Here is a 26,311-nt window from a genome sequence, read left to right as displayed (position 1 = left end):
CTTCAACTCCTTCTTGAAACACCAATACAACAAATAGGTCAACACTTCTGGGAATCACTACACAAAATCAGGTGAAAACATTAAGACGGCTTTGTTGTACTTTATTGTTAAAGTCAACAGGCCATGCAAATGCAGATTTTTCTTTTTTTCATTAAAAAATGTCAGAAAAATATTAATTAATGCACACATGAGTAGCTTGAAGATCCTCTGTTTCAATGTGATGGCAAATAAGATCTGGACCTTTTGTGTGATGAATAAAATTTATTTCACCACTAATGTGTGCATAATGCTGCACAAATATATTTCTTACACTTTTAAACTACTAGTTTAATGCTTTTAAGACAGATTAGCCTCTAGCAATCAGCCAACAATGGCATGTTTTAATTTCTTCAAGCGAAAACACTTGCAATGACCAAGTTTGAGAAGATTTTTAGAAACAGCACTTTATTCTGTTATGTCTTTTTATATTTTCAAGTTAAGTAGGTCAAAGGAATTACTATTTGTTTTACAAAATTTGTTGAAATAAACATAAAATAAAACCATAATTATCTTTTAAAATCTCAGACTGGTTTCTGTCTTTTTATTTAGTGGATTACAGTTACCAAAAGAGACCCAAAATAATCATGCATGTTTTTCTTTTTCATTGTTAGCACAAGTTTACCTGTTTTCGTGTGCGGGTTTTGCCTGTTCTCAGCTTGATGTATCTTGCTATCAGTTCATTTCGACCTGTAACAAAAAAGCAGAAAGAAAAGTTATGAAAGGCAGTTACACAAACATTATAATGTACATCCCCAATTGGACACTTGGTGGCAGTGTTCTCTTTTGAGTCATCTCATTGCCTCAGAGTTCATCATCAACACAAAGATTCACAATACTTCCATTGTTTCCTGTTACATGTTTCTGACAGTAGAAATAGGAAGGTTAAATTATTTTGTCTTTATGTTTTGATTTGCTTGCTTAACAATCCATAATATGTCTTCCCATTGCCATGCAGCATAATTACATATCCATGTTTTTCAAGACATAACATCTCCACTCAAAATTCTGCCCAACAGCTTGTGCAGATCATAGCCGCTTATGCTAGGTTGTACTTTTACTAATGTGTAATGTCTTTACATCAAACTTTTGTTTTTATCAGGTAAAAATTCACTATAGTGCATGAGACGCACAAACAAGCTGCATGATTTTGTCTTATAGGAAACCGGGGGTTTTGAGTTTTCTTCTCTGCCAAGTCACGCTTATTGGGTTTCTGTGGAAGTGGGGCTGAAATGAGAGGTAGAACCACCACATCATTAAAATAATGCTTCCAAATTTGCTGACAGAAAATTATGCTGACAAAACTGGTCAAGACGTGCCTTTTTAAACCCAAGGAGTTTAATAGCTCTCCAGATGTATAATGACAGGAGAAACAAGTCTAGTTGGCCTCCAGAAGGCACTGGTTATTGCAATTACCATAAAAGTACCGCAGGCCATCTTCAACAGGCTTACAGCACTCATCGTACTAACCAATCAGTCAGTCCGGCAGTCAGCCAGCAAAGCAGAGCTGAGCCGTCTGCCGATACTGAGGGAGCCCCTCCTCTTTTGCCCCAGGCCAAGGATGGACACACCCGCTCCAGCGCCTCCACATTCCTAACATTCCTGTAAGCCTGTCACATCTGTGCTGGCCAGTCTGATTGGGCCTACAAACACAGCGCTTGGCTGAGTGCACACATGCTCAAATGAACTTCCAGCTTTGGGAGAAACAGGGGTTAGAACCGGGGTGAAGGCCATCAGGCTCGGGTATGAGGACGGGGGATGATCGCTTATGAAGGGGCAAAAAGGGCAGCTGGAAAGGGCAGGGGCTCTTGGAGAAAACACAAAGCCATAACTGTCTCTGCCAACAACTGCCACCTGGCAGCGAGGCAGCCGCTTTTCCCAAAACAACACCACCGTGTGACCCCACAGCTAACAGACAACAGCACCTGCTGCAGGCCGTCCTGGTGGAGGATGGCAGGGAAAGAATAACGCCCGCTCAACCCCCACCCAACTGTCACTCTCAGTCTCTTCAGCTGGAGGGGAAAGGAGAGTAAATGTTGCATCATGGAGGTGGAAAGAATTTCACTAAAATGTCACAGCGAATTACTCAATGAGGTATAAGTATTTCACTGATGTACAAGTGAAATAATTAAAGGTAAAAATTTTTCTCCAAAACGTGAGCTAGATTTAAAACAACTGAAGTAAAGTTTCCAGTTCAACACTGAGCCAAATTTGCTTCTTTGCAATTACAATCATTCTAGAAAAAACTATATAAAGAATTTTTTACTGTTTTATGCAAATTTGTTTTACACAACATCTGATTTTATCTAATACTTTGAATCAGAACTCTTGCTTATGTGATAATGCAGCACAGTGATCAGGGGCAGATCTAGAAAACATTGGGCCCCTAGGCTAAAGTCAGCATAGTGCCATACCGAGATATTACTAAGGACTGATAGTTAGATACACAGTAATGCTTATTGACCCTTTGCAAGTGACATCACACTCTTCAAAATCAGCTCACACCCCCTTGACAAATGTCAAAACAACCTATCTGCACACATTAACTCCTGTAACAGAGTTGGTAGCCTAAATTAGCTTTTCATTGACTGCAGAGACAAGAATGCAAACCAGACTTGTCATTTTATTGTAAACCTTTTGATGACGAAGATGACGCCGATGCACAGCAGCAGCAAGTCATAATAATTAAGTACTGTCAGCCCTTGGTGTATTCATGGATTTGAAGCAACTATTTCTTACAAGGTAAGAAGATGAATGCTCATGTACTTCATTAATAATCTAAATGAGCAAGATACAATCAACTGCAAAATGAAGAAGGTATCTGTATAATTATTAGTAACCATGGAGAGAATGCTCCTGCCATGTTCAAAATAACTGGTAAGCAACTTTTGAACACTTTTTACTCTGCTCTTTGTAAAGAGGTGTGCTTCTTTCACAGACAAATTAGCTTGACTTCAAGTAGAAGCCATGGCAACATTGCCAAAAACAACTTGGGAAAACAATCACTCTGTCCAATACTCTTGACCATCTGTTATGGCGCCTCAACTTGATTATGTGACGTAGTTAAAAAGGGTCAACAGGGCTTCATCACAAGAAAACAGAATATCTTCAGAATGTATTAGTGTTTATGAAATTGAAACAATTCTAGAAATGTTTTCAACTATGCAAAATAATGCTGCTAGTAACTGTAACAGGTCTGTGTGGAGACATGATGCCCTTATTGAAGTACAAAAAACCCCCCAAACAGGTGTGAAGCACATAGCCAAATTCTACTGTTGTTACTTTAGGATGGCAGTGGAACTGTAATCATTAATTCAAATAGTTGGATATTAGTAGTTCATTTGAAAATCCCGGAACTTTAAACTCGTCATCGGATATAAATGGACAGAACTTATAAAGCATGTTTCCAGTCATTTTGACGGATCAAAGCCACATTCACCCCCTTGCTCTCACCAGTACACCAATTATCAGACAAATTGTGGTTTAGCGCTTTGCCCATGGGAACATTGACATGTGAGAAAGCTGGAATCAAACCTACAGCAATTGCATTGTCTTGCAATTGAAAACAATTGCAAGACAATGCAATGCTACCCACTGAGTCACAGTTACCCCAGACTTCCACATTTTCTATGGAACCATTTAAAATAGTCATTATTGGGACATTGATTCATTTATTTATAAGACCATGCTTGGGTTGTTGCCCTCCTAAATCTGCAATTTAATCACACAGAGAAGCATAAATTTTTACTCTTTGTTTTCAAATGTTAATTTCTTGCTCTCTGTTCCATTTCCCTGCACAGAATTGGGAAAATTGAGATTTTGTTTACTTTGCTCCATCTACATAAAACATGTTGCAAAACACAGGAAATTAACTGAGCTTATTTTATTGAGCACATTTAAGTCCAGACTGAGACTACTAGAGATGACTTCCTTAAATTGTGACTGTTTTTAATTATTTGTATGGCATTATGTAGCTAATTGTAGTTGTGTAACTTTTCTATCTCTTTGCCGACTCCCTTGAAAAAGAGGTTTCAATCTCAATGGGACTTTCTTGGTTAAAATAAGGTTAAATAATTAACAAATAAAAAAGAATCACTTGATTATGACTGGAAAAGATACCTACTGTAGGCCCCAGGACTCGAGAAAAAGATCTTTATAAACGAAGGGTGTTTCACAACTGATGGTCTGGTAGACTTGGTACCACTGGGGCAATATTTGTTAGATTTTCTTGTTATTGGGTGACAATAACACCCAATATATTTGTTATATTTGTTATATTTTCAGCTGTTGCGGTTTGCTTTCATACTCTACTGTGTCAAACAAGCCAAACCCTTTGCAAAAACTGTTACCTCGATCTCCTGTTATAGTACTACACTAAGAATCACTGAAGAAATGAACTAGAGTTTGATTAAAACAGACTAAACACGGCTGGTGTGAATGCACTCTAAGATAATAAGCTACATTTTTGAAGAACTATGATCTGATAACACTGTATCTTAGCAGACGTTTGTTTTGAACAACTACCTTCTGAAACATACACAAAGAGAAGCTCTACTTTCAAAGACAACCAAAAATTAAAGAGACAGCCGGATATAGAAATTCATCTTCCTGCTAATTATGACCTTTGTCAGTTCTTTCTTCATAATGAAGACCCAGCAGAACTGGTTGTGTTGGGTGGCAGTTATCATTTTTGTTTTTAGACTGATTGCTTCCTTAAACCTTTTACCAGAAATGATTTATAGCACTCTGGGTCTGCAGCTGCAGCAGCTGACATCTGTTCAGACTTGACATTGTGGTCTGAAATGGGGGTGAAAAGGGAGGCGGATGGCGTTGGGAGGGTCAGATAGCCAAAAGTCCACACTTCAGGAAACTATAACAGGTGAATATAAACAGATACACACTCATTCATTTGAGTGCATAGCCTTATTGTCCTCAGCTTCCCCAGTACTGCACTTTTCTCTGCAGCAGCACTTTCGAACCTATCATGATTCTCCTGGTGATTGCTCAACAGTCAGTCAGATAGCTGCAGGCTGCCATTCTTAACTCCCCTGACAAGACACACCCATCTTTCTCTTTTTTATATGACCACTGGAATTTTCCACTTCCATGCTAAGATAGCGAGGAAAAAGGTAATTTCTATTCAGTCATCACAACTTTACCTCTCTATAGCTCCATCTCTCCCCTGAACCCTTTCAACTCCCTTATTTTCCTCCCTCCTCCCTTCACATAACATTGAGGTAATCCTAAATTGTTAACATACTGCTCAGCCATGACTGAAAACATTCCTAACATCTCAGCGAGGGAGCTGACAGGAAACACCAGGCCTGCGTAGTCATCAAACAGCGTACTCAGGCTCTGCTCCCATATCTGTACCCATATGTTCTCCCACACCCGTGCATGCACTGAACCTGTTCTAATTCGGACCTCGAAGGTCAGAACAGACACCGACCATCCTTTGGAACTTTTCTCCATTTTCATACCCAGAGTGCTTTGCAATAGTGACAGCTGCAGGGGCGTGGAAGCAAAGAGGCGTGTGATACACCTGTTGAGACCAGAAAACACAGGTGAACGGCATGTCAGCACAGCCCCGAAGCAAAACAAGAAGGGCTACATTTTCTTTTCCTGATGATTTCTTTGAATTCAGCATACAACAATTGTCAGCTATTCGTTTTACAAGTAATCTTAAAGGCTCAATCATTCTTTGATTGTTTTGTTTTTAATATTTTGCTCAACAAAATATTGCTGATGGAAACTGTGTTTATGGTTATGTTCCATTCTGTGAATGGATCCTTATAATATTGTAATATTGTGAATTTAGAATTCATTCACAATATTATATATAATATTACATACAATATTATCTAACCACAAGTATAATTTTTGTCTCCACAGTTCCATGTTGTTATTTGTTTTCTGCTGTTTTTTTGCTTTGCATTCCAGTTCTAAATACGTAAAAGCTATTCTATTGGACTCAGGCCTGGAGACATACTTAGTTTCACTCTTATTTACTTGTTTGGGGCTGTTGTCATGTTATAAAACTCCTCTCAAGCCAAACCTCTTAAGGTGATGTGTCATATTTTGTTTCCTATTTAGGTAAACAAACTGTGTATTTGACCTTCCATCTTATATTTGGACAGTCTTATTATGTTATGTTGCTAACAGATCTTCAGTTATAATCTCCCGTGCTTTGCAGAAGTAGCTCGCTGATTCAAAGTTGTGGGGTGTTTAAGTTCTCATCCAATTAAGCAAAAGCATGATTGTTTTTCCTACCTGGCAGAGAAAAGCAAAACAGCAAGCGTGATAAAAATCAAATAACTGCTTAACAATAACACAGTTGAAGACAACCTACACAGGAGCTTAAGTTCACAGTAACAGGTCTATTTGAGTGGTGATTCACATTCTGGGCCTTGATGGTAAGAGAATGTCATTCAATCTTTTGGAAAGATCTCCCACTCCAGTTTTAAAGTCATCTCCGCCTACACCTTTCACACTGCTGCATCTCAACATCACAATACATGTTGTCTCATGTATTGTTTCTCACAGAAACACTCACATGTTTCTGGTCAGCGATATCAGCAGAATGCTCTAAACAGTAATTATTTCCGTTTCTGTTTAATTCTGCAATGAAGTTTTTATTGTTTAAGCAACTAAACCAAAGTGCTCTTCCGGTGGTTTGGGCACAGAAGCACATATGTGTCGAAGCCATTATAAGAAAAACTTCTTTATTCATGTCATAAAACAGCTTAAATATTTCCTTATGTGAGAGGTTACAGTAGAACATAACTTTTCCTTGAACTCTCTGTAACCCTAAAGTTATCTGAATGAAAATAAATGCCACTGGTCTAGACAGCCGTGTGGAGCACAGATTACACTTGTATAAAACTGTGCACTAGCTAATGGAAATTTGCAAAGGTTTCCCACAAAATAATAATAAAAAAAATCCTGGCAGAAAAAAAGTGGAATTCCCTATGGGAGGGATGACTTGTCTGCATTTGGAGGCCACTCGGAGTCTGAGACTGCAAGGTAGACAGTATTACATGCTGTGCAATCGTTAACATTCCCCTAACCTAACGTCAGGGCAGCTTTTAGAAATCTGAGGTAATCACCTTGTGAAAGGGCTTCTTCTGGGGCATGCTTTGGCTCTGCCAGTAAAGCCTCAGATGACTTATTGTAAATGGAGAGCATGTTTAGTGCCCTAGGGAAAAACAGCCTTTAAAAGGGGTTCTGACAGTTTGTTGCTATGGTAGAAAGTTTGTGCTTAACCTTCTTTTTTGATGATTTTCTCGTACCAAATCTTTTGAGACAGCACACTTCTAGCAAACAGGACTGGAACATTATTAAGTTAAAATAAAATAAAACATTCTATTTATTTATACTCGCTTCCACGGAAAGCATAAAACATACTTCTTGTAAGCTGTCATACAGAAAATTTTGCCTCCTCAACGTACAATAATCTTGTTTTATTTTGTTCCAATTTTTTTTTGAGAACTGAGTTCAGTTTCTCTTGACAAGATCAAAAAAAATTGACAAACATGTACATCACATGCAACATGCACATCTTCTATGACCTCTACTGTAACGCAAAGTTTGGGATTAACAGCATAATGAGGCTCGTTCACTTTACATGTAAAGTGAATGAGTGAACATGCTAACTTATGTTGTGGCTAATTTGAGATCAATACACTGGAAGCAACAGCTCTCAAGAAGTCACTCCCATGAGAAAACAACAAACCAAAGAGATAAAACATTTTCTCCAGATGGAGAGGCCCGTATGCCTTTCATTTAAATGGCATAGGAAGACGTGTCAGAGGACAAAAACACTACCACATTGCCTTGCAACAAATTTAGGACTGTGGCATACACACTTTCATCACTAGATAAGCCAGGCTGCCACAGACTTTTCCTAGATGTCAAAAATTACCCCATACTGGTTCTGCAATAATGATGGGTTATCTCATCAGAATTATGTAACAAAATGCAGCTAAAGCAAACTGCATACTAATTTGCTCCAGTAAGAAGCTGAAGATTCAAAATGAATGTTAATTTTGTTTCTTAATTAAAATGCATACTTCTGAAAAGAACTCTAGCGGTGTATGTTACTCTCCAAGCTGCCACAACTCTACTCTTACATACTTTTAGAAAATGGCAAATACCAAACACATTTTATATAGCAACAGAGTGTGGATGGCAAAACAAAATTAACTCAGGTATTTATAGTTTACAATTTAAGCCCTCTGGACTAAGCTGTTTTAATCTTTGTAGATCATTTCTTGAAAGGAGGATTTAAACAATCTGGAATATTGCACTGAACTTCAAACTAAAACTTTTTTTGATTAGCATGACAAAGCTATGTAGATTAATTTAATAAGATTTGCAATGATAAAATCTTAATGCATTAAAAAAATCACCTATGGTGTTGAATGTTGTGCACTTACTGTATTGGATTTTTGTATTTAGCTCTTTTTAAGTATCTTTATTGTGATTGGTCCTCTAGTCTCACATTGACCAGTTTTACATGGATGCACACATTCACTGTCAGATACCGTAGGATGTGCTACCAAGTTGGTAGCCAATTATGTAGAACCATTTATGCTATTTCTTCAATATTCAGAGTAGTTTAGTCAGTCTCCTTATGAAAGTAAGATATGTTCAACTCATTTAGGAGTATACAATCATGAACAAAACTTAGCAGTTTATGTGTTTGCCATGAATGTTTTTTTAATTTAACATAAATGTATTTGTTCCCATTTAAATGCATCATGCCCATTTCAGTGGTGCCAACATGTTTTTATCCCATTTGGCTCTAAATAAATATGGTAAATAGCATCAATTTGTCTCTGAAGTAAATTGGGCTCAATATTAGCAAATTCCTTATTTCTGCAATCCACAAAATAAATATCACACTAATATAAGTGAAGTAAAACGAGCTTGTGGGAAATTATTATCAGATAATGAATCTAACAATCTAAACAATTCTCTTTGATTCTTTTTGACTGATTCTGCTATTCATTTTGCCTCGCCTTTGCACCTTAAGTTGAAAAACTCAACAGACGACAAACAAAAGCAGCTACACTACTTGAATAAACCTAGGTATGTCCTTGTCCTTCAGTTTTCAAATCTGTCTGACAAATGAGCGGATGGGATTCCATCTTGGGTGAATCATACCAAAAGAATCTAATATGACGTCAATTGCCAAAAAGCCTCCCACAGACAATTATCTGCAAACCAAAACACAAACTATCTAAAAGTTTATTGCCTGAGATTGATTGTTGCAAAAAATAAATAATCTAACAAAACCTAGACTTTTTGGCTGTCAGGGGCAAAGGAAACAGAAAAGAAGGCATAAGAAAATCACGCCAGTCAACATTTATTGCTCTTCTTTCTTCCTAGTTAAGGTGCAAATCTAATCAAACATGTATTGTCTTTAAAGCTGCCGTACGTAATTTTTATATATATGAAATATTTTTAAATACTTGTTAAAATTCTCACTATGTCGTGAGAGTATAATATGAGACTGATAATCTGTGAAAAATCAATCTCCTCTGCCTTCTTCCAACACTCCTACTGCCATCTACACCAGTGTTTTCCAACCCTGGTCCTCAAGGCACAGTGCCCTACAAGTTTTAGAGGTTTCCCTGCTTTAATGTGCTTGATTCAACTGATTGCAGTTCAACAAACGCCTGTTAATCAGTCATCAATTGAAATCAACTGGACTGAAGCAAGAAAATACCTAAAACATGCATGGCAGTGTGCCTTGAGGACCAGGGTTGGGAAACACTGGTGTAGATCAGTGTTTCCCAACCCTGATCTTCCCACTGGTGTTTCCTACGGAGCCTGCCATGAATGCTCAGACAAGTAAACATGGCCACCAATAACAGCAGATAAATACTTTTCCTGCAGTGGCAAGTTGTTTCTCTGCCATCAGCACATATACCAATATATTACACTGTGATGATACAGTGACAGTTTCAACAAATATGTAAAAAAAACATATCTTTGTAAAAGTTACAAACTGAAGCTTTAACAATAGAAAATGGGATGAAAATAATTAAAGAGAAGTGTGATTAAATTGCTGCACCTGGATGCTATTGATTCTGCTAGCACACTTGCCAGTATGGCCATCTGGAGGTTTTAAGCTCATCAAGGACTCAACACCTGCAATTTTATGAACATATGGCAGGAAACAACACAACCACATGGATATTTAAATACTTCAACAGCAGAGCATGCCAATGCATTGTTTTTGTTCTTAAGTCTTGGTTCATGCTGTGCTAATTGTCTTTAATATATCCAAGCGATTCAGCATCAAACAGAAGATTTTAACCAGTCACCCACAGGCAATGTTTGCTAGTACTGCAAGTTTAGAGAGAGAAAAAAAATTGATTGTAGCTGAGTGATAAAAGACAAGTTTGAAGAGAAGGCAGAGAAGGACGAGCCTGAGCGTGAAAACCAGGTAATAAATAAGACCTTCTGCAAAAACAGACTAGTGTAAATCAGGCGATAAAAGGAGCTGAGTCTCTTTCAGGACAGCAATAACCACCTCTGAAAGTGCTAGTGTGACTGGAAGAACCTGCCCGTGGGTCACAGCTCAACAGGTACAGACCTGTTAAACAGAACTACCTGTGGAAAGAAAACACTCACCTCTGGGTTTAAGTTGTGACATGAAAACCGAAAGAGGAAGAAAAATCATTTTCTTATTTGCTTTTAAAGCAGCAGAGTATAAATCTGCCTGTTTTAATCCCCAAATCACTGGTTTCTCCATTAATTAATGGAGAAACCATTATGTTGCAGTGATTTATAAGTACTCATTAATAAGTGCTTATTAATAAGCACTTCTTCTGGGTTTATATCCTTGTAATTGTTGTTCTTGTGCTGCTCTGGCCGTGTACTCACCATACATTTTTCCCTCATCTGACAGGATAATTTTCCTTCTGCCACAGGGAGGGTAGATGGCGAGGGCCTCCTGAAAACTCTGCTCAATATCTGGGCTCCAAACGCCCTCTGCATCTCCGTCCATGGTTTTGTCCTCATTTTCCCCGTCCAGCCCATCTTCTGGGCTACCGTTGGCACTCCACTCGTTGGACGCAATGGTGGCGGCTCCCCCTGGGCCCAACCCTGAGCCCCAAGATCAAAGGATCAGTGGGAAATCTGTAAAACAAAACAGTGCAGACGTTTTTATTACTCGGCAGTGAAGCTTCAACCACAATTAATGTTATTTATAATTTCACAATACGTAACTCTAATGAACAGCCAATATACCTTTCTTTTTTCAATATGAGTTAAAAAAAAGGTTCACACACATTTTGGTTTCCCCAAATTTTCCATACATAGGCAGATCCAAGCTGTATTAAGGTTCAAATTTGTAAACCCCAGACAGTAAAAACATATCTTTTGTCTGGATAATCTATAGAATTCAACAGAAAATATTTATTGTGAGAGCTGTTAGGAGTAGAAATGCACAATATATCATCAAAAACATTGAGATCAGCTGATATTGGTTATTTTTTAACATATCAGCATTGGTCCGATAAATAATGCTGCCGACGTTAACAACCGATATTTATTTCCATCTTGTTGGTCATGTGGTACTTTTTTTTTTTTCAAATTTCATACTGTTGCATCCCTAGTTAGGACAGCAACTGACCTTAAGCTACTCCACCCACGTTTTGTCTTCTGTTTTAACGGTTTTTGTCTAATACCTTCAAGTGCCCCACGGACAGATGTAAACAAAACGCAGAAAAAGTAATCAAATGTTGAGAAATCCATTCCATCCATTACATAGGCTCCACTAAACTAATGCCCCAGTTTCCCTCCCACCAAATACTGCTGGATATAATCAGAGCATGTGGAACTATTTCTGGTTAACATTTTAGAAACGTTGCATACGAACCATGTGTTTGGAAAATTATGAGTGACAAATTTAACAACTCCATAAAACAATAATGGGATTTAGGCAACACTGGAAGGAGTCTTGATTAAAGGAAGAATGAGGTCAACAAGAATAACTCATCACAATGAGAAGGGCAAAGCTTTTAGAGTTTGGCTGAGCACTGGCAGAACATCCAAGCCTCTCTGCTGCTCTTTATGTGTGATATCATGTCAGATTACAGAGAAAAGTTATATGAAGAGATTGCTTCAGCTTTTCAACAGCCAATTTAGCAAAAATCTCATGTTATTTTGGCCAAAATACTTTGCAATGTGTGACCTACATGGTTTAAGCAAACGGCTAGAACATCAAAACAATTACGCTTTAAACAGACTCTTTAGCAAGAGAATAGGTTTGCACTGTTAAGGACGGTGCAAAATGATAATCTTTTTGTAAAATGATTATCCGCAAAATCCAAATAACTTTGTTTTAAGCAACGCTAAGTCATTATTAGACGTACTCAATCTGTATGACTAATGGCAGCACCAAAGCTGCGTAGAAAAGTAATTCAAACAATACATGACTAAAACTTTCTTGAGAATTGTGTGTCAGATAATTACAAGCCATAGTTTCTCTCTTTAAGACACTCAACCAGTTAGGCAACTAAATGGAAGTCTGGAAACTCTTTTGCTGTTTGAGCTGGACGAGCAAGTTTCATGACCACATGAACGCACTGATCCGAGATAACCAACAAGCAAACAAGTTAGAAGTTTCTATGGATATTTTTTTGGTTATTATTCTAGTAAACTGATCTCCAAAGTGAATACTTGTTAGATACTCTGTAAGTACATTAGTCACTGGAATTTGTCGGCTCGTTTGATACTCCTTTTCCCTCAATAATGTTTTCACTATAAAAATTCAAAGGAGAGAGAGCTGTGAGAATTCATGTAAAGCACAAGGATAGCACTTTATTTTCAACAGTCATGTCACTATCACTAAATTTTAATTCGATTTCTCTCAAATGCTTAGATGAATTCAAGATATTTCATAAAACAAAGTTTAAAGACCCCAATAATCAGCATTGGTCTCTGAGAATGCTTGTGGTTTGGGAACTGTTTCCCAATGTGGTTGGATTATAGCTGACTGCAGGAAAAGATCTTAAGTATTTTTCAAGCTGTCTTTTCGACATTGTATTGTTTCAGTAATAAAAGTCAATGAGGTAATGATCCTCCCAGGATGCTTCTCTTTCTGTTTTAACATTTCACCAGACACTGACAAATGTGAAGTAAAATGGATAAATACAGGGGAGTGAAATGTTTTAACCAAATATATGGCCGTTTTGAGTTTACATGACAAGACTAAGGCAGCTATAATGACTTCAAAGTATTTAGCATGATTGCCATACCTCACAATATTAAAGATTGTGAGGTGATGTGACAGTAAGTGAGGTTTGGAAAACCTTTTGTTTTTTTACCCCTTTTTAACTTTACTGAAACAGTAACGAATCACAGATACAACCGTTTTGCTCCAAGTTTAGTTTAAATTTAACATGGTGGCAATACAAATGAAAAACAGATCTGCAAATATATCTTCTACAAAAAGAAATTAAAATAGATTTTAAAAAATAGAGATTAATATACTAAAACATTACTAAGTCCAGCACATTTCACTCCCACATTAAAATGGCTACATGTTTTCTTTAAACTGAAGTCATGTCGTCATGTCTAAAAACCCCTTTTACCTCCATCCAAACAAGATTAAGAAGCATATTGTGAAACACCAATGTATATGCATGTACTGTATATGTATATGTATATGCAGCCCTGCATATACATTGTATTTCTGCGAACAGCACTGCAGTGTGGTGCTGCAGTTAGAAAAGATTCAGTCACTCTTCATTCAATCAATCAATCAATCAAATTTTATTTGAATAGCACATTTCAGCATTTCGAAGTGCTTTACATCATTACAAACACAGAAACACAATGCAACATAGAATCAAAAACAAAGAATTAAGTCAAGTTCCATCAATAAATTTGTAATTGATTACGTTTCAAATACAATTCTAAACAGGTGGGTTTTTAGTTGAGATTTAAAAGAAGTCAGTGTTTCAGCTGTTTTACAGTTTTCTGGAAGTTTGTTCCAAATTTGTGGTGCATAGATGCTGAAAGCTGCTTCTCCTCGTTTGGTTCTGGTTCTGGGGATGCAGAGCAGACCAGAACCGGAAGACCTGAGAGGTCTGGAAGGTTGATACAATAAAAGCAGATCTTTAATGTATTGTGGTGCTAAGCCGTTCAGTGATTTACAAACTAACAACAGTATTTTAAAGTCTATTCTTTGAGCTACAGGGAGCCAGTGGAGGGACTTTAAAACTGGTGTTATGTGCTCTTTTTTTCATTGTCACCATCTAAATGTTTTTATAATGACCCTGCCTGTAAATGATGAAATACTTATTGTCTTAACTGAATCAGAAAATAATGCCAGATCAGATGCCATGTCGGTGTCTTTAAGCATTCGGCATGCTGAGGTAAGTGAATCTTCATCAACTCGGACAGAGTGTATGCACAGCACAGCATGAGGAAAAGTAACTTTATAAACAGATCATTGTTACGACACTCAGCAGTTACGAAATTATTGTTGAAGACACACATATGTGGAGTACATGTGGTATCTGTGTTGCATACCATGCCATGGTATTGTTTTTTACAAATCCATAAAATGTGTCAGCCGAGTTTTCCTAGAGATGACATTATGCAATTCTTAGTTCAACATAGAAATACGAGGCAATTACAAAGTTAATAACAAATTGCATTGGTAGATTTCTTATTGTTTAACAGACACCTCCTCTTAAGTAAAAAAAAGGAGCATCTGGAAATATATGTTATTTTTACAGTTTTTTTCTTCAAACAGATTAAATAAATTATTCAAACTTTAATTACATTCTAAACTGATTTACCAAGACTAATTTTAATATCAGAATTGATAGTTATTGTACAATAAAAAATACTTAAACTAAACTGATTGTTTACCTCATAATGCCTATACAACAAACTTTGTTTTTACAGAGGGCACAGAAGTCTATTTTAATTGTACAAGAATTTTGCATTGACATGTCTCATCAATGCATCCACAGTAAATAAAATGTACAAGGGATTGCTAATCATTGACATGAAACTCATTATTGCCTAGAAACTGATGTCTTTCCTTTTTAAAAATAGTGTACAATGTAGCTTATAATTGTAATTCCCTTGCTATCAATGTAGCTCATGGTCCAATTAAAGCCACTGCATGCAACATGAAATCAGCTCCAGTGACTGAACACAAACGACAGTTTGATGAATATCCAGAAGTCAGCCTGTTAATTTTAGCTGAGATGGTACCCTCATGACGAAGGCTTGCAACACGATCACTCAACACTGAAACCGAGCTCCCATCAGCAGATCAAATGATCTCCTCAGACCTCACAGATCACAAGGTTGGGTCCCTCAGGATTACACAATCTACACACAACAATAGTCCATTAGTTTGATCAGAAGCACTGCATCCTACTCCAACCTCTCCATTAATCCAGGGAAGTAAATGCCAAGATTGTAAATTTCCAGTTTAGTGTGATGATTTTGCTTTTTGAACTGTTTGTACAAACCGATCTGTTTGTGATTTGATAGCATTTTGTTATTAACGTGTAGAAAATAAAAGAACTGGTACCAAAAACGAATACTTTATGAATAGAAAACATGTTAAGGAAATTGTGTACTAATTACGTAATCGTTAGCAGAGGCTTTAAGGAAAATGTGCTCACAGTCCTATTTGTGTTTCCTATCAGAAGTTTAACTTGCAGTTATTAACAAAATTTTAATCAGCTTTAATCCAAGAGAGAAGCAAAATAAAAACTGAAACAAAATCCACCAATATCATTATAAAAGTGATTCTTACATTGAGATTTAAGCATCTCTTACATTCAGCTGCAGTTTAGCAGTCTAATGTGAAACAGTTTTTTAAGTAGACAGCATGTATCAATAATGAAACTGCAGGTGTTGTGCGGTAACCGGTTTAGTAATTAAAGGCTGGTGGTAGTGTGAGGGAGGGAGAAGTGGCTGCACTATTGTTTATGTCCAATTATAGCAGAGAAAACACCACAAACCTCTTCTGCACTGCGAGCTGTGAAGAGCAGCAAACAGTGCTCGGCACAACGACCGATCTGACGACCTCAGCGGAGCTCAGAGTGCTCACACGAGTGTGTTCGAGAGAGGTGCTGCAAAAGAGAGGCTCTTCACCGCGAGAGGGGCCTGAATTCCAGACATGTCCTTATTAAGAAAGGCCTGCGAGAGCTCACTGTTTCTCCTCCTGCCTCCCTTGTGTCAACTCAACGCCCTCCTTCCCTCCCTTCACTGCCTCTCTACCCTCCACCCCTCTAACTCAGAATGTCTCTACCCAAATAAGGGCAGGAGACCAGGGGATGCATGTATGGGAGGAGTGGGTTGGTTGACTGGCTGGAGAGCAGCGGGAGAAAAAAAGGGGTGTCCATGGGGGGAAGAGAGGTGAGCGGTATTGGAAAGGGGAGGGAATGTGGTGAGGGGGGCCAGATTGTTGTCCAATTTAGGCGTCCACTTTGGGGTCTGGAAAACAGTGGGATTGTTCCAGCTGGAATGCAACATCAGCACTGAATCACTCCAGCATTATGACGTTCAGAGCTCAGACCAAAGGGAGGGCAATGTCTATTCAGCCATCTTTCAATATGTCCTCTGTGGTTGTTACAAAAGTTAGCTCAGGGTCATTTTTATGATAAAACTTTAAGTCAGTTTTATGAGCAGGGATTTAAAAATTTGCCTTTTTTGAGCTTTACATCATCTAATGTTAGTCCCTCGTCAAAAACGTACCTGGAGTGTTGCTTTGATTCTTTCATGCATGTCTGAGGAATCCTTGAATCCCCCAATGCAGCCAGCGTTTAGGCATCCAGAGGTGCCTAAACGCTTGCTCTCACAAATCACCACCTATTTCTACAAAACTCCTCAGAGGAGCAGTCTCCAGCTGAGCTTCCGCCTCACAGAGCATCCCTACCTCACACCTTCCCCACACAGCTCCTCCGGACCAGTGGTAGCAGCAAATAGCAAACAGCGGGTAGAACTGCACATTTGCTGAGTTTATCATGCAAACTACTTTTCAGTCCAACGCTCCTAAGAATGGTTGTAAATGACAGTAGCAATGTTGTGATGGTAAGCTGAAGTCTGGGTTGAAAAGAGCAGGAACTTCTTGAAAAGAAAAGAAAGAGGCCAATTTCAAGGCAAATTGCGAAGTTAAGTTTATTTTAAATTAGGTTCTATGTAGACAGAATTTTTTATAACAAATAAAGGTAACTAGCTACTTAATTGTGCTATAAAGTGGCACTCTGTGTCTGGAAAATACATAATAACGGCCCTTTAAGAGTTTCTGATGTTGTTTCTGTATAGGGATTAACGATGTAGATTAAATTAATAAAGATTTTACTAACATTTTATTGGATCCATTTTGGTGTGAAACAAAATACTCACAAACTGCAAACATTCTAAGGAAAAAAAGCTTTAAGTCCTTACAATACGTTCTTTATGATTGACACTTTTTGATTAATTTATGATTAACAAAACATAAATGTTAATGAAATTAATTTACTGTAACTTCTTGCTTCAATTTACGTCACAATCCCATGTGTTGGACATTTGATGGGAGAGTTTCATAAATATCCAGACTGAATCACACTATCCTCTCACACATCACAAAAAAAGGGGAAAAAAATCAATAACACACCTCCCCTCCTATTTTCTGGGAGTCACGCCATGAGACTCTGAGACCAACACGCTTCAGAATTCCAATGTGCAGCAGGAATGTAAATAATGCTGTAAAGCTATGCTCCTTGTACATTCACTGAAACAGCACCATTCATGCACCGAAATCCCTCTTCCTATTTTCCCAGCGCAAACCAGAGTGATCATATTGCCGTGTGTTTTCAGCGATCGGCTTATCTCTGCTTCAGATTTAACTACGAACTGGCCAGAGCTGTGCAGAGTTTCCTTTCTGCCTCCCAGACTGGATTGGGTACTAATGAATTCCAGTAATTCATATGAGTCACTCTGAGGCTGCCGGGTCACATGGAGGAAAGCTGTCAATGCGGCCTAAATAAGGTAAGGGATCCCATTGCACATGAAGTAAAAGAGCCTTAAAACCTTAAAAATCATAAGCAGTGTGTTCACGTAGCAGGGATTAAAATTGAAGAGATTCCAAATTTGTCAATTTTTTGACTACTACTCTACTTCCTCATCTTCCTCATAACACAAACATCACCTTGGTGTTCTCAGACTGAATAGATCTTGAAATTGAATTGAAATTGAAAAACTACTACTGAGAATTACTCCACTGTGCCTGAATACACTATAACAAAATTTGACGAATAACAGGACAGTACATAGAAATACATGCTAACATCTCACCATAAGAACCAGGAGCCAAACAAGCACCATTGCTCACTTGGGTATACACTGCATGCAATAGGCTACTTTTAAGCTAAGGAGATTCAGTGTTTGCTTCACAACCATAAGAGACTTTCAATATTAATGATGCATTAAAACATGTGCTCATGGAAACTGCAATAAATACCAGAAAGAATTACAACAAACAAATCTGTCCAATTTTTATTGTGGTTATGTGCAGTCATGGTTTTCTCCAGCGCAATGCTTCTTTTTTGCTGTCATCTTATCTCTGTAAACCTTTAATAGGGGACAGTTTAATCAATCCAAGTAAAACTGTCAAAATATCCATCTGACATCAGTCTGTTGTCGGACAGTCAGACAAATACAAAAACTAGAGATGCACTCATCAGCAGTTTAATAAATATTTAAGTTTTTCTTTTGAATCTGATCCGCCAGTTCCAATACTTTTATATTTACATATTACATTATGCCCGATGATATTTCAGGTGAATTTGTAAAAGCAGTGAGACATTCAAAACAAAAGTTTCATAACTGCTACAAAAATTAAAATGTTAGTGGTTACAGCTGCATCTCAAAAATTCCAATGAGCACAATACTTATATGATATAAAAAATATCAGGTATGATATATTCCTATTTGCTTCTTCTTTCCACGATTTCTAATCAGTTATTCTTACTTTATGAGACCAGTAGCATTTTTAGTAATGCCATATGTGTCTAATGTGAGCTTTTGTTGCCATGATACTCTGTCCTACTGACTGAATATTGCATTAGAATGAAAAATGCAAATTTAGATCTTATAAAATATGCTGTATTATCCAACAAGTACTCCACTCCAGACAGTTCTTTGTGATATGAATATTGCACACACTGACAGTGTGATGATGATATATTTGCGACATATTGTGCAGCTCCACACATTATAGATATAACCTGGAAGGGGAAAGAACGTGATTTCTTCATAAACCAGCCTGAGTCAAAGCAATAATCAACAGTTGTCCAAGAGCCACTCACAAAGAGCTTCAAAAAACCTGAAAATGGCATGCACAGTTTTTTTTCCCCACGAGAAACAATAAGAAAAGTTATGAACTGCAATCCCTCTAAGCACACTGACTGTATAACAATCCACTGCTGAAAAACGAAATTACAGCTTGTTTAAAGTTTGTTGCAGAGCATTTGGACAAGCCATTGAAATACAAGATGAAACATTGTACGTCACTGCACACACAATGTTTGGAAAAAGATTGGTCCTGCACATCCCCCCAAAACGCCATGCCAAAAGTGAAATTTTCATGTGGAAACATCATGGTGTGATCTGTCATAAAGCATATCTTAATGCCAGACTAAAGAATATTTGAATAGTAAATTTAAGTTTACTGAACTTAAGAAGAATCTAAAAATGAAACAAGTTTGATTACTGACTTGATGAACTGAAATGAGCTTGTACGCATCTTCACAGGAATTATGAAGATGCTAACTGTAGAAACCCTTTACAGTTTGGTAAAAATTTGCTTTGGTTAATGATTCCATGTTTGTCAAAACTGTTTTATACAGTGAACCCTCGCTATATCGCGGTTCACCTTTCACGATCTCGCTGCGTCACGGATTTGCATCGTGCTTTGAGTTCTGCATTCTGATTGACTAAACAGTCTCTCAGCTTCTTCTCTACCTGTGTGTCAACAACGTTGCGGTTTAAAATGTACGTAAAACAGCTTGCCAAATTTAAGTTTGCAAATTCTCTTGCAATTTCAAGAATCTTTTTGTCCAGAAGAAAAAAGAGCGACAACAGCTACCGATAACTATGTTCTTCTCTCGAAAAAACACACCTGCACCGCGGGCTTTAGAAGAAAAAACGCGACGGAGTCAGGATGCAGTGGCTCAGTCAGAAGAGCAGTGAAATACACGCGAGTCACTATTTGTCCTACTGTACTTTTTGGGGTTTTTTTCATAATCATTTTTCATTTTCTCCCGTTCTAATCCAATGACTCGGATCGCGGTGGGGCGGTGCTGATCTCCGCAATTTGAAGCCTTCAGTTCGTATTGATGATTAAAAATATTGTACAGTAGTTATTTGTAAAAACAAAAAACGTTTATACAGTACTTTTATTTGTTTAACAAATGCTTGGGCCTGTAAAAAGGTTTTGTTCTTTGGTTTCGATGTATTATGGAGTATCTCATTGTATAATAATTGTAAAAAAATAAAGGTTACTACTTCATGGATTTCACCTATCATGGGTTCTTTTTGGAACGTAACCCCCGCAAAAAACGAGGGTTCACTGTACTTGCTTTATATTGTATAAAGAGGTTTATGTTCTTATTTAAAAGAAATGTAAAAAATCTAGAACTTTTTCAATCCCCTACAAAAACTATGAGAAACCAGCTTCTGATTCACAGCCTTGTATTCCTCCACTATCATGACTCCAAGTCGCGATGCAGATTGCAAGCAGATTTCCTTCAAATCTGCCTCTTTCAGTGCTGATCCTTCAAAGTTGTCCTCCTTTCATGTCTCTCCTGTCAGATTGTATATTCCTCCTTCTAGCTGCAAACTGCTGCACAGCACGATTTGTTCCTGTCTTTAGAAATTCAGCTTTTGTTTAGTTGCTGTAGGGCTTGTGACAGTTCTTGGCAAAAAAACCAGACCGCTGCTGGCGGCCAAAAGCCCCCCTGCTTAGCTGGGACCTAAATACACCTCTGACAAACTTTCGAGTTTACACACAGCAACAAATCCTTGCCTGAAAACTTCTCTACATGAGAACCGCACTTTGAGTCAAGGTTGAGGGGGTCTCACAGATGTAGTCAGCGCTTTCCGTCACAGCGAGACCCCGCAACTTGCAGTCGCGTCACACAAACACACATTTGAAGGGGAGAAACAACAGGTCTTGGCAGCAGAAGGAGCAGCTGCTCTCTAAGGTCAGATTACAGATAAAGAAAACATTTTAGGTTGCAGGCCAGGAAAGCTCCACTGACAAGAGCTTTATTCCGTCCGACACAGAGACTGCAGAATTAAGGATTTTCTGCAAAACACACACATTTGACTGTAACACAATTGTTCATTTAGGACATGCGCTCAGCCAGACTCACAAAATCACAAGCACCCTCTCAAAAAACAGGGAGTCATCACCCTTTCCTTTGCCTCCTGTGTCTGAGTATGGCCCTAATAAATTCTCTCCAGCTCCTCCAATAACTTCCTCCTACTTCCTATCTGGCACGGCACTCAGGAAACAATCAGAGCTGAGAGTAAGAGGAGTGCTGGATAGCCAGCAGCTCACACGGCAAGAGGCAGAGGGAAAATCTGAGACATGCACACCAACACACGCACATACACAAAACATATGCACCACTTGTCAAGTGAAACATTTGCAGTCTGATACCAGCTGCAAGCCCAAAGGAAACAATGACCCTCACAGTAATGTGTTGCATGCAAAAATGATCATCCACAGCTTCGGTGCAAAAATGTGTTTAAATGTTAAGGTTGAACAAAAAAAACATGAATTAAAATGAGCTAAAATGAGTCCTTTTTCAATTTTTTTCTTCAGAAAATATCACATAGTGTGAAAAACAGACAAATTTGAATGTGGTAAGAACAATGGGTAGGTAAACACAAGTCACGTCAGAGCAAAAACATAAGTTTCACTCCCTGATTGTTCTATTTTAATAGCTGATGCTCCTGGATATGTGGTCTACAGTCCAGCATCACACTTTTAAACAGTTGGGCTCGATTCTAACTGCAATGGGAAAGACTGAGACAAAGTAAGCCACAGGGCCTTTTTCCCCCCACCAACAGCCTGAATCAGCATTCTAATCGGAAATTTTCCAAGGAACGTAGCGGAGAAGCCATTCTAGCCCGAATTGGTCATTTTGTGGTAAAGGGAGCGGTCACAGGCCATAATCTGTGAAACCTTTAAGACATGAGGCAGAATGCACCCAGCCAATAATTCATCTCACTGTATAATTCAAGGCATTAAGAGCAGCCACGGTTTTGATCAGTGTAATATGCACGACAATTTCGCAAGAAAAAACTGCAACCAAACACAAAAAGCAGAGCCAAATTCTGCGACTTTTGGCACCGTTTCACTATTGATGCATGTATGATTGCTCAGAATATGAGTGAAATGAATGAGCATTGTGCTGTAGAAGGAGATCATCACCCCCAACCTAAAACACTCAGCACAGAGGGATTAAAGTAGTTTCACATGAGTGCCCTTGGGTCACTGGAGCTCCACAAAGACACACCAGTCACACACACTTATAAAATGCAAGACAGACATAAAATAGGAGTAAGCCTCCTGTTATCTGTAACAGAGATTGGGATTGCCCTGGATATTCCCTTCTGTGCTCGTCTTCTTTTGACCACATTTTAAATTTTTTTTTTTTAGGTAACATCAGTTCTACCAGTTGGTCTGGAGAGAAAAGAACAACTAAAACATTTAACAAGTTGTGGACAGCTGACACAAAGAGAACACTGTTCTAGGCCACTCCCTGGCTCCTCCCCTGAGTGGTCCGAACAAGAGGCCAGAAGGCTTATCTGTGAAAACCTGATGGTTTGGAGAGTATGTAAACATGTGCAGTGGATGAATGTGAATACAGTGCTAATATATTGTGTTCGAGGGGAATTTGAGAGAGAAGAAGCTGGTTTATGTTACAAGATTTGGTCTAATTTGCTTTGAATCTTTTCACTTTCTTCTTTTGTTGAGTGAGTGCAACAAACAGCTCATGTCATGTTGTTCTCTTCATAAGAACTCCTCTGCAACTATTATATTCTAAATTACCACTAAAGACGCTCCGCCAAGAGCTGCAGGCTTTTCTCCTGTGTCCTCACCATACAGACATAAGTGAGGCTGTATTTGTTCACTTCTGGCCCGACAGAGGGGTAAGTGTCCGCCATTTGGACAAGCACTTCTGGGGATGGTGCTAAAAGGCAGTCACTGCCTGCACAAATGGGCACGAGCTCATTAGCTGGTCTTCTGTGGGTTTAGCACAAACGAGTGAAGCAGCTACTGTCGGTCAACAGAGCTGCATCCAGAGCAAATGCAATGCAGTGCATGAAGATGTGACCCAGCGTGGGAATAACCCAAAGACCATGGATTATTTGCAAAATAACTTATTCACTGTTTGTAATCATGTGTGTAATCCAGATTTTATTTTTTTGTTGTTGCCTAATGAGGAGAACACATGGTCATTAACTGGCTCCGGCAAACAACCTGGAGGAACACAGCTGGGGCATTAAAAACAGACACCAACCCAAAATAATCTAATTGACCCCTACACCCACTAAGTTGTTAAACTTTCTCCTCTGCATTTCGCTCTCTCACAAAACAACAGAGCAGATACAAAAAATGTGCAAAAGCGGAGAAACATAAACTACAAAGAAGAAAAGACCACATTGTACCACAGAGGCCTGGCATATTCACAGTGCCTAAAAACAAACAGAGGGACTCTGTCACTGCAGCAAAAACTACTTAATACTTTCCAGATTTTATTATTAAGCGACTTGATGAGTCTCATTTACAGATATGCCGTTGTTTTGTTCTGAGGAAGACTTTCATTTTAGCTCATTTCATTCATGGTAATCAAATGTAACTCTTGAGTGTGCTTTAAAATGCTACGTTTTTAATTTTACCTATAATTTATCTTCAGGTAGTCATGAAAAAATTCATGGCATGAGATATCTGTGTCAAACAAGACTTGTACAAAAACACTTTGCCCCGTAAAAGAACAAATGAGGTTCATAATCACACAATCTTGTTGAAATGATTTAAACATGTAAAAAAATAATAATTGATAGAATTTAATAATATGTCAGACCAAGAACTAAAAAGATTGATCTTTTCAGTGTGACCAACTGGACGGACTGCATTTTGCTACCAAGTTAAACCTGTTGATTGTCGGTGATTCAACTGAGCAGCTCTTATGACTGTACAAATTAGGAATGTTGTTTTGTTTCTATTCCACTCAAAACATAAAACTCCGTCAAAATGTGAAGCTAGACTGAATCGAGAGCACATTCACAGAGAGGACAAGTGTAGCCCGAGGTTGTATCTAATTATACAATTAGCCTGTTGCATATCCATGCATCTCACATCCTCACCTATGAATTATGTACTTAGTAGGACTTTGCAGAGTGTTGTGGCATGCTTTGGCTGTTGTGATGAGAAAACTCAGAAAGACAGGAGGAACTGAGCATCTTATTGGATAACTTGTTAAAGAAGATTTGAAGTTTGAGAGAGACACATCAAATTGTAAATGACATAATAAGATTATCTTAAGTTTGCAAAATCATTCATAGTAGTTTTCAAAAAAAAGCTAAGATCATAAAAATAAATAAATAAATTCATACACTGGGCAGTTATTCAGTTTAATTCTTTCACAAACTTGTAGTCATGCTGAAAATTAAAAACATAATTTGATTAAAATAATAGTTTTCTTTCTTAAACCCTTTATTTTATTAAACAGAAGCAAAAATCCCACATGGTAAAATCTAATTAATCATATATTTTGAATATATAATTGTAAAACTGGTCATGTAAATTTCTAATGTTACTTATTGTGTTCTAAATGTAACACTTAATGCAAAAGAAAAAAAAAAACTAACTGGTCCAAACTTGGTTAAAATTATTATTTACCAGAGCTTTGATTAACATTATTTTACGCACAGACTTGAAAGCAAACAATGTGTTTTTGTTCCCATTCTTTTATTTATATAGCCAATAGCAGCGCTGGATAAACTGAAGGGAAAGTTACTGAAGCTGCCGATAAAAATCTCCCCTGAAATACTTTTTTTTTAGAATAAATTTGTTTGACAATCTTAAAGTCATCTGGAGCAAAACTCTTTTGTAACTCTTTTTTTTTTAATTATTATTATTTATTTATGTTCTTCAAGTTCTGCGTTGAAATGTCGCCTTGACTGAACTGCGCTGACCGATGAGGACCTTCTTACCTTCAGGATGCAGAGCTCCAAGCCAGTCCGAAGTTATTCCTCCAAATCGTGTCGGTGTCTCCTTGGACCACTTGATATAACTGCTGGAATCCTCAAGGCTGGAAGTGTTGGATCCAGCTGGGAACTCTGCGCGACAGAAAACATAAAACATGTTGGCTCGGTTCTTCTGCGTAAAAAAAAGAAACTTTTTTCTTTTTTTTTGTAATATAATGTGTGCCAATAAGCGGACATCTGGTGTAAATCTGAATGTACAGAGGCTGTCAAGATGCCCCTGCTCTCTGGGAAAGTCAAACACAATCGTGTATCAATCTCCACATATTTTTCTTCCCTCCCAACGCAGGCAGCTCCGCGGAAAAATGTGAAAAATGACAATGATCTGAAAACTTCACCGAGGCAAGCGGCATGAAAAATCTCCCCGCTAAAGGCTGAGAACAGAAAGAGGGAACTTTTGTGGAGAACTTACCTTTTTATTTTAATTCTGGCAGTCTCCCTATTCTTCCCAGTGAGGCCAGGTGCGCTTTTTAGTAACTTTGTTACAATTTGGCGCCTTGTTGTTTTCCGTAATATTTGTCAGAGGTTTGACAGTATAAGTGGAATGTTAAGTATGACTTTGGTATGAAATCAACGCACTACACTGGAAAACGAAGGGGGAGGGGAAAGAAAGACTTTTCAAGGAGGAGCCATCGGTGCGCGTCAATCAACAGGCTCATGAGGCCGAGACTCGGTTCCAGGCCGCGCCTACAAATCACTGAACACTGGGGCTTCCGGTCCCGAAACCTGTCTGACAGAGCACACACAGTTCTGTTCCAGTCAATAAAAATATAGAGAACTTCCTCAAGAGAACATGAATTAATCTTAAAGTTATCTTTATCCCAGAGGATCAATAAAATTAAACAGAATTGAAAAAGAGTCCTTCCTGTAAGGAATTAAAATGCAACAGATGTCTGGCGCATAAATGCAAAATTCAAAGCACTGATTTTAAAGTATGTGGGTAAACTAATCAATGACTAGG

General features: G+C 38.1%; 1 protein-coding gene across 8 annotated transcripts in view; it reads right to left on the bottom strand.

Moving 5' to 3' along the window:
* The window catches only part of tead3b (TEA domain family member 3 b), a 35,388-nt gene extending 9,456 nt beyond the window's left edge, over window positions 1-25,932 (bottom strand). For 5 of the 8 annotated variants that reach the window (XM_028002396.1, XM_028002398.1, XM_028002397.1 and 2 more), the window contains exons 1-4: window positions 25,763-25,931; window positions 25,300-25,425; window positions 10,930-11,184; window positions 662-726 (exon numbers count right to left, since the gene is read on the bottom strand). In XM_028002396.1, coding sequence (XP_027858197.1) covers window positions 662-726; window positions 10,930-11,053 — 189 coding nt within the window. In that variant the 5' untranslated portion in view covers window positions 11,054-11,184; window positions 25,300-25,425; window positions 25,763-25,931. Of the gene's footprint in view, window positions 1-661; window positions 727-10,929; window positions 11,185-25,299; window positions 25,426-25,762 lie in introns of all 8 variants that reach the window. The other 3 variants (XM_028002393.1, XM_028002395.1, XM_028002394.1) reach the window with 1 other exon arrangement.
* Between the last annotated feature and the right edge of the window lie 379 nt (window positions 25,933-26,311).

This window comes from Xiphophorus couchianus, chromosome 20 (assembly GCF_001444195.1).
Source record: "Xiphophorus couchianus chromosome 20, X_couchianus-1.0, whole genome shotgun sequence".
In the NCBI taxonomy this organism is placed as follows: domain Eukaryota; kingdom Metazoa; phylum Chordata; class Actinopteri; order Cyprinodontiformes; family Poeciliidae; genus Xiphophorus; species Xiphophorus couchianus.
This window is presented reverse-complemented; position numbering and strand designations above follow the sequence as displayed.